Genomic DNA, 10041 nt, shown 5'->3' on the forward strand with positions numbered 1-10041 from the left:
TTAATAACAGAAAAACAGACAAAAATCAGTGAACGAACTAGGGCAACATAGTTAGTCCTTGAGTTGCGACTAGGGTTAGGTATTATATGAAAAGTTTAACTATTTCAGTATAGACTTAATGAACCTATACTTGGGACAGGCGAACTATTCATTCCGAAATTTACATAAACTTTAAATACATACGTTAAGCAGAGAAATCAGAGCAGAGTAGAAAAACACAGAAAACAGAGTAACCAGAGTAAAGTAAAGAAATAAAGAGAAAAAGAGTAATATAGATACAGATGAAAAGAGTAATCAGAGAAGAGAAAAAAAGATACAGAGAACAGAGTAATTAAAACAGAGTAAAGAGATACAGAGAAAAGAGAAACCAGAACAGAGTAAAGAGATATAAAGAGAAGAGTAATATAATAAAGAGATATTTATATATATTAGTTGCTTGATGCAATCCAGAGCTATATTAATATATATCTTAGTTGCTTGATGCAACCCAGAGCTATCTACTACTTGTATAATTGCCGTGGCTCCTGAAGCCACGCGTCAGTTCCTCAATAACTTAGAATAAAAAAATTGAAACGGTGAGTAAGGTAAATACGTTACATTCTTCTCTCCCCTTATCTTTTCCCTCTTTATCTCTCTTTCGCTTCAACCTGTGCCGTCCTCTCTCTTTTTCTTTTGAAACCCTAAATCCAACCTTCCCCTTCTTTTTCTCATAGATAGCCAACTCACTTCTCCTGCTCCGGATAATCTCTGGCCATTAACGCTCTGTTTATCGCTCTCCCTGTCTCCCAAATCCTCATTTATGTAAGGCATATCTCACGCTCTCGAACGCCGTATCTTCAACATCATTTTTGTCAACCTCCATCTGAAAACCCTAATCGATTGAGCTAAGCAGAGAGATGCCGGCGATGCTGAGAGACTGAGATCTCTGTTGCGGGCTTCACACGCTCACGAAGAGCGTTAGCCCGGCGGCTTGCTTAAAGGCAATTGAGGAATCGCATCCCACTTCCTCGGCAACGGCAGTTGCAGCTACAAAGGTCCAATCATCATATTTTCAGGCGTTTTCGTTGTCGATTGGGTTTTTTGTTTTGATATAAGATGTTGCGTTCCAGTAACAGTAATTGTTTTTGGTCCTGTTTATCCATTCCCTTCTGATTTCCTTCTGAAAATTGGGTGGTTTTGTTCGTATTGCTGCTTGTGTGATAGATGAAACAAATCAACTATGCTTAGTATCAACTGATTCAGAAAAGCTCCTCTCTAATCTCACCCGCTGGAAGGAATGTTGGAAGAAAGGACTCAGAATCATCAGAATGTGGAGTTTAATTGATCATAGGGAGGAGAATGAAGAACATGCTTTTCTTCGGCTTCTGATAATGGATAAAGAAGTTAGTTATTATAGCTATTTTGATAGTTTTGTTGAATAAGTTTGTATAGCAAAATTTTAGTCACTTTAATTAGCCATTTGAATTGGATAATAACTGTTCAATGCACAGATTTAATCATGCTGGTTCAGATGCTTTTTGAACTTTTCTTTAACTAAAAATTTTATATGATGTTGACTAGAAACATAAATTGAGTTTACTACTACACGTGTGGAGTGTGAGTGTTGATATTTCCTTATCTTACTGTGTTCTTTGGGGCTTTTATTTGTATGTGAAAATTCCAAAATATCTTCAATTTCCTAACTGATTTAAGGTGCTGGAAATGACACGCTTTAAAGTTTCTCAAATAAATTTTTACTCATAAGAAGGTCTCAAATTTTTGTATAATTTGTTCTTACTTTTGGTTAATGATTTGGACCCTTTCTTCCGGGTGTGAAAATTCTGAAATTGTGTTTGACTCTGTGTTCTCGGTTTTCCTTTGTTGTTTGTAGATTTTATTCCGGGCTAAAAATGCTAGAATAATTGCAATAACATAAATGTGTAGTATTTGTGTGTTCAAATCAGTGTAACAAAAACTTAGTGGCTTCAATTAGTCACTTGAATTGGATACTGCCTAATTAGTGAAATGACATCGACATCACCTTAAACTATTGTTCAGTGATAAGAAACCATCACAATCTCAGACAAAACAACTCTGCAGAGGTTTCTGTCAGGTAAACACTGATAAGATTTGTTCATTCTTAATGGTTTCAATATTATATATGTTATTGGGTTTTTGTTTCAGGGGACTAAGGTTGTTTCTCGAAACCAAGATGATTTTGCTATGATTTCACCAAGAATTAAACTCAGAGATGGGAGGCACCTGGCTTATCTTGAGAGAGGGGTTTCTAAGGATGTGGCAAAGTACAAGATCATCATTGTCCATGGTTTTGGAAGCTCCAAAGAGATGAACTTTCTCGCATCCCAAGTACAATTACTCATTCCCTGTCAACTTAAACAGAATAGTAGTACTATACAATTAAGATATTCATATGCTGAATAAGGTTACTCAACGTGTATATATACATATATACAGGAACTAATAGATGAACTAGGCATATATCTGCTGCAATATGACCGAGCTGGGTATGGAGAAAGTGATCCAAATCCCAAACGCTCGCTCAAAAGTGAAGCACTTGACATTCAAGAACTTGCTGATCAGTTAGAGTTAGGGCCACAGTTCTATGTCATTGGAGTCTCAATGGGTTCATATGCTACATGGAGTTGCCTTCAGTACTTACCCCACAGGTACAGAATTACAACCTTCCATATGGATATATAGATTGCAAGACAAAATAGTCTATTTGGATTTTTTTGATAAGAGGGAAATTGATAAGAGATTAATTGAGTATCCAGCTGGATTTTGATCTGAGATTGCATCGCAGTTAGGGAAGCGATCCCTGGTTCGAACCTCTTTATTCTCCCTCTCTCTGACCCAATATCACCTTTACTTAATTTCACTGCTCATAACTATACATAATATGGATCTTGATTAATTAGTGAAATTTTAATTTCTGTGTGGAAATTACTTAATTCAGAATGCCAACGATTATGTGTTTTCATCTGTTTCACATTAAGAGTACTGTCTACATGCAGTAGTAGGAGTATATATGCTTTTACATTTCCTATTTCCTCTTATATATATGCTTTCTGTGTGTAACAAACTCTGCTTTATGCTTAATTAAATTTGATTAGCTTTCATATTCCTAATTAAGATAGTATTTTGTTGAACCAGATTGGGGTTGGGTGCTTATTAGAGAAGCTAATAAGGCTAATAATTTGAATTTCCTCATATAGAGCTGAAGCTTGCCGGACTTATTTTTTCTCTTGCTTATATTTATATAAATTATATTTAATTTTTCTTTTTTTTTGTGGTTTAGTAATGTTTTTTTTTTGAGATAATGCATATTTTAGAACGAGCGAAATGAGAAGAACCGGTTGATTGTAGAAAGAGAAAAAGCTTTTAGCTTTTTTTGAAGTTATAGATTGGTTTTTGATATATATATTTAGTGGTTCTAATATTTTATATGCTAAAGTTTTTGCTTCTTTTATGGGTTGTTATGTTAATATAATACATTAGAATGAGGAGTTGTGTTGAGACAATTTTGCTTCTTTTGGTTTTAATTTCTATTTATCTCTTACTTCTATTTAGCAGCAGAGAAAGAAGAAGAACAACTCGAGCATGGCACAAACGCTAGCGATGCCTATAGCTCCCTCTCTCGCCCTAATCTCAAACCCTAGACCTCTTTCCAGAGCCGTCTATTTCCCTGTTCTCAACCCTCCCAAGGTAACATAAAACAAACTCTACCTTACATTTCTGAAATTTGTTTGTTTACTTTCGAATTTGTGTGCTCAGGTGAGAGAGTTAAGCATAGAGTGCGCTCGAGTTGGCGGAGTGGAGATTCCGAACAAGAGAATTGAGTTCTCGCTATAGTACATCCATGGAATCGGAAGGAGCAGAGCTCGCAAGATTCTCTACGATATAAGCATGGACAACAAGATCACTAAGGATCTCAGCGAAGAGGATCTCATCACTCTTAGAGATGAAGTCCCCAAATATGTCATTGAAGGCGATTTGGTTAGTTTCCTTTCGCTTAAACCATTCAGTTAATTAAGAAGAAAGTTTAATTTATTGATGTGTTTATTGATTTTCTTAGAGGAGGTTTAATGCGCTGAATATAAGGAGATTGAAGGAGATTCAATGTTATAGAGGATAGGTAGATAGGTACGTTTGCTGAAGAAGGCAAACAAAATATCAGTGCTATGCGATGCCGAAGTCGCACTCATCATCTTCTCTACCAAAGGCAAGCTCTTCGAATATTCCAGCGATCCCTGGTTCGTACTTCTTCATTCTCCCTCTCTCTGACCCAATATCACCTTTACTTAATTTCACTGCTCATAACTATACATAATATGGATCTTGATTAATTAGTGAAATTTTAATTTCTGTGTGGAAATTACTTAATTCAGAATGCCACCGATTATGTGTTTTCATCTGTTTCACATTAAGAGTACTGTCCACATGCAGTAGTAGTAGAAGAAAAAATTGAACTATGAATGATTTCAAATTTTAAAGGTAGAAGAAAAACAGAAAAGTTATTGCTTATTAATGTGATGATTTTGTGGGTTGGAAGTGTTCAAGTAGCTGCTTCTCAAAGAGTATTTTTATGGAATACGGATTGAATCAAAATGAAGAAGCAAGAACAGAGTTGAGAGCAGTAGATGCGTGGATACTGACTGACAAGCCTTACTCTCATCAATCCATTCATTCGGTAAGCTTCAATCTCCATTCCCAGTTCTTCCCCTTCTTGGATCGGTTTTTGGCTATGATATCTTGGTGTTTCAGGTTTCTTTCTTTTCCTAACCCTTATTGATATAGCTACTTGTGCGATTAGGGTTCATGGAAAAGGATCCTGGGAACAAATTTTTTTGGTCTGATTTGTCAGATTCATTTAAAGATCGGTGGTAGTTCTCAAGAGGAAATCAGCCTAGGGTTCATGTCACTCTGCCTCTCTCTTATCTTGAGAAACAACAAGTTAGGTGGGAATTTTTACGGTGGCCCTGTCCTTTCTCTGTCCCCTTCCATCATGTGGCGTGTTTCACTGTTCAGTCTGAATTTCCTGTGATGTAGGTATGTAGTGGTTATGACTTATTTCAGATTCTTTGATATTTGTTTACTTTGATACTCAAGTTTCCTTTCAATTAACAGGATTTGTTTTTGTCCCTGTTTGGGCATTCTTTTCTGATTCTGTTTTGAAAATTGTATTTTTTGTTTTGATATAAGATATTTTGTTCCAGTAACAGTAATTATTTTTGGTTCTGTTCATCCATTCCCTTCTGATTTCCTTCTGAAAATTGGGTGGTTTTGTTTGTATTGCTGCTTGTGTGATAGATGAAACAAATGAACTATGCTTAGTGTCAACTGATTCAAAAAAGCTCCTCTCTAATCTCACCCCCTGGAAGGAATGTTGGAAGATAACACTCAGAATCATCAGAATGAGGAGTTTAATTGATCATAGGGAGGAGAATGAAGAACATGCTTTTCTTCGGCTTCTAATAATGGATAAAGAAGTTAGTTATTATAGCTATTTTGATAGTTTTGTTGAATAAGTTTGTATAGAAAAATTTTAGTCGCTTTAATTAGTCATTTGAATTGGATAATAACTGTTCAATGCACAGATTTAATCATGCTGCTTCAGATGCTTTTTGAACATTTTTTTAACTAAAAGTTTTATATGATGTTGACTAGAAACATAAATTGAGTTTACTACTACATATGTGTGGAGTGTGAGTGTTGATATTTCCTTATCTTATTCGATTTCAGTTTTATTGTGTTCTTTGGGGATTTTATTTGTATGTGAAAATTCCAAAATATCTTTAATTTCCTAACTGATTTAAGGTGCTAGAAATGACACGCTTTAAAGTTTCTCAAATAAATTTTTACTCATAAGAAGGTCTCAAATTTCTGTATAATTTGTTCTTACTTTTGGTTAATGATTTGTACCCTTTCTTCCGGTTGTGAAAATTCTGAAATTGTGTTTGACTCTGTGTTCTCGGTTTTCCTTTGTTGTTTGTAGATTTTATTTCGGGTTGAAAATTCTAGAATAATTGCAATAACATAAAAGTGTCAGTTTAACAAAAACTTAGTGGCTTTGATTAGTCACTTGAATTTGATACTGCCTAATTAGTGAAATGACATGCTTTCAAATTTCAGTTTTTGATATTTTCTCATTCAAAGATTTCAAGGTTCTTTTTGTTCTTTATTATAAGTTTGGGTGTATTCTTCGGATTTTTAATCTTGAGTTTGAATATGCTAAAAGCTTTTCAAAATAAGTGAACAAGTGCGGTTTTAATTTGACCAATTTATGCATTCAAGTTCGAAAAACTAATTGTGTTAAAACAGTGGAAAATTCTTTAAAAATCTGTATGGTGTAATTTCAACCGCTGGGTTCCTTTATTTTATTCTTTATTGTTTCTTTGATCTTTTGGTCTTTATTTTCTTGGGTACTTATTGTATCAATGCATATTTTGTTTTCCTCTTTTATGAGAGATGGGCGTGATGGATGATGATTTGCTTTTGATGGTCCGCTCTGGTGTTTGCAGTGGCGGCGGTGGCACTACTAGGTATGACTCTTCATTCATATTATTCTGTTTTTTTTTTTCATTTTATTTTTCACCTTTGTGGCTTGATATGGTTCAATTTCAATTGCTGCCTTCCTCATTTTGTATGTCGAGAAGTCATTACCTGTTTTCTTACTACTGGTTATTTTCTTTTTTTTTTTTCTGATGTTTTTTGTCACAACCAAATTGAGTGTTAAATTCCCCTTTGTGCCCTTTTTTTGTCTTCGGAGTCAAAATTACCTTTGTGCCTTATTTATATACAAGTGTACACCACTCTGGTCATTGGTGTAGGTTGTATTGTGTCGCGTCTTTGCCTTGATTCTTTCCCATTATCTCAGTGGGATTCAAAGTGGGTAAGGGTTTTGTTTCTGAAATTAATTTTGTTTATCATCATTGTCTTTTCTAGATATTATTGTGTTTCACATAATTATGAATTCACTGTATTTAATTCTAAGGTTTCTTTGAATGTCTTTCAAAATTTACAGGCTTTTGTGGGATTAAGTTTTTCTTGCAAGCTGTTAAAATTTGATGTAAATAGATTTTCGTGATTTTTGTGTTGAAGTTGTGTGTGATTATGATACTGTTATCCTTCAGTGTGGTTGACATCTGGCCAATGCTCGATTCGGATTTGTTTTTGGATTGTGCTCTCTTTTTTCTTATTGATTTGGTTGTTATATTTTCATATTAAAATCTATGCTGATAAGAATCAAACTAGGATATGAAGATTTCTGCGATTGAAATATCTTCAAAGCCTGTGGTTATTAGGAGCTCTACTACCTTTAAAAGCGAGAAATTTGAAAAAGGTATACCATTTTTTATATTCATTTCTATGAGAATTGGCACAATAGAAAAGCAAACAAGAGTTTAGATTTTGAATTTTGAAAGCAAGGAAAAATTGATTTTGAGCACAATCTTTCCGTTTTTGGATCAGATTAAACTCATATTTAAAAATCAGATCATTACTTGATTTCTTCTCTCTCTCTGTGTGCATGTGTGCGTGTGCGCGTGCGCGCGTGCGTGTGTGTGGTTCAAAATACCTAGATATATTTCTCATAATTGTCACAACAGCTGCAAATTGTATCATTTTATTTTAATTGCAAAATATAGTTCACTGAATTAATCTTCAATTTTTTTTTCTTATTCAAAGGAGTGAAAAAAGATAAGTTAATATGTTTACAATGTGCAATTTAGGCCGCTGATTTTTTTTTGTTTGTCTGTTTCACAGATCTTTGGGTTATTTATTTATTTATTTATTTTATGCAAAATAAAAGATCTAAGAAAGTGGCGTTTGGATTTTTGTCCGGGTGGAACTCATAATTTCGGATAACTTTGTTTATTTATTTGTTTTATTAAAATTAAATTTGTTTTGTATCATCATGTTTTCTATGCATTATTGTGTTTACCATTATTATGAATTCGCAGTTATTTATTCTTAGGATTTTTGAATGTCTTTCAAAATTTACATGCTTTTGTGAGATTAATTGTTTTGTTTTAAACTGCTATATTTTTTATGTAAATAAATTTTCATGATTTTTGTTGTTAAGTTGTATGTGATTATGTCAATGTTATCCTCTACTTATATTGATATTTGGATGCCAATTAACTTTTTTTATAATGTGATTTCTTCGTTGCTAAAGATGTATAAGAGAGCGATTGAGGTTGTTGTTGGTTTCGGTTCTCAAATTGCAATACAGTTTTACTGCATATGGAAATGAGGTCAGAAAATTTTCAAGAAAGTTAAGGTAAGAAATTTTTCCCTTTGACCTCTGTGTATAAACTGTGATAAATTGTGATCTCTGTGTATGGAGTTTATATTTCATTTCCAAATAATCCATCGAGTTTGTTGGATGTCTGAACTTCTTTGATTAATATTTTTGGATGAAATTTACTTTTATTGTCACATTGGACCTGTAAAACGTGTATTTTTAAGATGGTATCTGACAGATAAAATTTTTAACTTTAATAAAAAACCAGATATTTATTTTTTTCAGTGATGATACTAAATCATTTTTTAATCTTTGGATTACTAATCCCATATTCCTTAATTTTGACTCTATTTCTCAATCTTAAAAGATATAATTTATGCACATGAATGATAAAGTTCTTTTGTTTTAAAAAGTGGAAAAATCTATAAAAATTCGATATGGTTCAATTTCAAGGGTAATTAGCTAATTTTAGGTACTTAATTACTTTGGTTAGATAAAGATAACTCTTTATTTACTTCACTTCCTAATTGATTAATTTTTCTTTGGAGATCAAAAAAACACACCTGTGTTGTACATAGATGCATACTTCTTTTAGGTTTGTTAGTTAAAACGTGGCTAATTTTTTGGTTCTAGCAGCAATTGAAACAAAAGCATGTGAAAAAAAAAACACGATGAAAGTGAGACACATAATAAGATCTATATACAATCCATATGAAAACACTTCAAATGCTCTCCGAATATCCTAGAAATTGTAGGCATCAGATTGGATTTAGTTTTCTAATATGTAATTCATAGTAGTTTTGAATAATTTTGATTCTTTTTCTGAACTCTGTCTTCATGAAGAGAGATTCTTTTTCGATTTTCTGTTAGGTTCTTCGTTTTCAGTATGCAGTGATTTTATTAGGGTTTGCAATTGTGCTCCTGATTTCCCACTGGGGTTTGTGTGTTTTAAATCTGAGTTTTGTAATTTTTCGTTGATTTTAGTACTCAATTTTCTATAACGTACACTGAACTATTGAGCTATTAATACTCATACACACTTGATTTAGGGTAGGTTTAGGGAGGGGGATGATTTGTGGGAGTGATTTCTGATTGGAATATGGGTCAAATTGAAAAGCTAGATTTGTGGTCATGGAGCTGTCTTTTCGCTTTCATGATGGAAATTGTGAGGTGATCCAATGGCTTCGACAGGTTAGTAGGCATTAGATTGATTTAAGTTTTCTTATGATGTATTCATTCATTGGCACCCTTGCTCTATTAGGTCTTTCTTTATTTCTTTCAATTTTTTGTTGGAAAAAGCTACAGCAATAATAGAAGTATAATGTCTAAAATTAGTTTGAGTATTTAAAATATATAACTATAAGTTCTGGAATAAATTTGGAAATAAGGAAGTTTATTACAATGCACAAAATGAGTTAAATAAACATTATTTTTAGAAAACTGTCTCAATGTATTATTAACGTATATTAGAATAGCATCAATTTATAGATATTTGTTTGAATCAACATAAAAATATAATTTTATTATTTTAAAACACAATGAGTTGTATTAACATTACGCATAACCAAATTATTAGTTAATAAGTTGTCTTTAAGTGGGTTAATAACTTCGTTCACTTACCATATTTTTCAGGCTCTTGTGACTCAACTCGAATAGTTTACTTATGATTAGTTGATTTACTGTATAGTAAGTTTAACTATATATTTTATAATAATAACTCTGTTCTTATTGTGTGAGGAGAATTACTTGCATTTGAGATCTTAGGTCAATAAATTTGCGACTTGCGTATGTGTGAA

General features: G+C 33.0%; 1 protein-coding gene across 24 annotated transcripts; it reads left to right on the forward strand.

The window, feature by feature from the left end:
- On the forward strand, nucleotides 583–9515 carry LOC107643577. Of its 24 annotated transcripts, XR_002362919.1 has the most exons (9): nucleotides 3668–3705; nucleotides 3775–3996; nucleotides 4076–4253; nucleotides 4553–4690; nucleotides 4814–5049; nucleotides 5311–5489; nucleotides 6467–6542; nucleotides 7255–7342; nucleotides 8177–8282. XR_002362919.1 is itself a non-coding variant. In XM_021123781.1 (5 exons), exons 2-5 carry the CDS (start codon nucleotides 1308–1310, stop codon nucleotides 3614–3616), a joined length of 516 nt encoding a protein of 171 aa, XP_020979440.1. In that variant the 5' UTR covers nucleotides 605–1034; nucleotides 1204–1307; the 3' UTR covers nucleotides 3617–3709. The 24 variants fall into 24 exon arrangements, 2 of the variants coding, with proteins under 2 accessions (XP_020979440.1, XP_020979441.1); XR_002362924.1 differs by lacking the exons at nucleotides 7255–7342; nucleotides 8177–8282 and adding an exon at nucleotides 9306–9515; XR_002362925.1 differs by lacking the exons at nucleotides 7255–7342; nucleotides 8177–8282 and adding an exon at nucleotides 9367–9515.

The sequence above is a fragment of the Arachis ipaensis genome, chromosome B05 (genome assembly GCF_000816755.2).
Source record: "Arachis ipaensis cultivar K30076 chromosome B05, Araip1.1, whole genome shotgun sequence".
NCBI lineage: Eukaryota > Viridiplantae > Streptophyta > Magnoliopsida > Fabales > Fabaceae > Arachis > Arachis ipaensis.

What these genes read in the sequence shown, in the direction of transcription:
- LOC107643577 (XM_021123781.1), top strand. Translation starts at nt 1,308, where the DNA reads ATGTGGAGTTTAATTGATCATAGGGAGGAGAATGAAGAACATGCTTTT. An exon ending in TTCTGATAATGGATAAAGAA is followed by an intron (nt 1,383 to 2,163) that starts GTTAGTTATTAT and finishes TTTTTGTTTCAG; the next exon opens with GGGACTAAGGTTGTTTCTCG. An exon ending in TGAACTTTCTCGCATCCCAA is followed by an intron (nt 2,347 to 2,454) that starts GTACAATTACTC and finishes ACATATATACAG; the next exon opens with GAACTAATAGATGAACTAGG.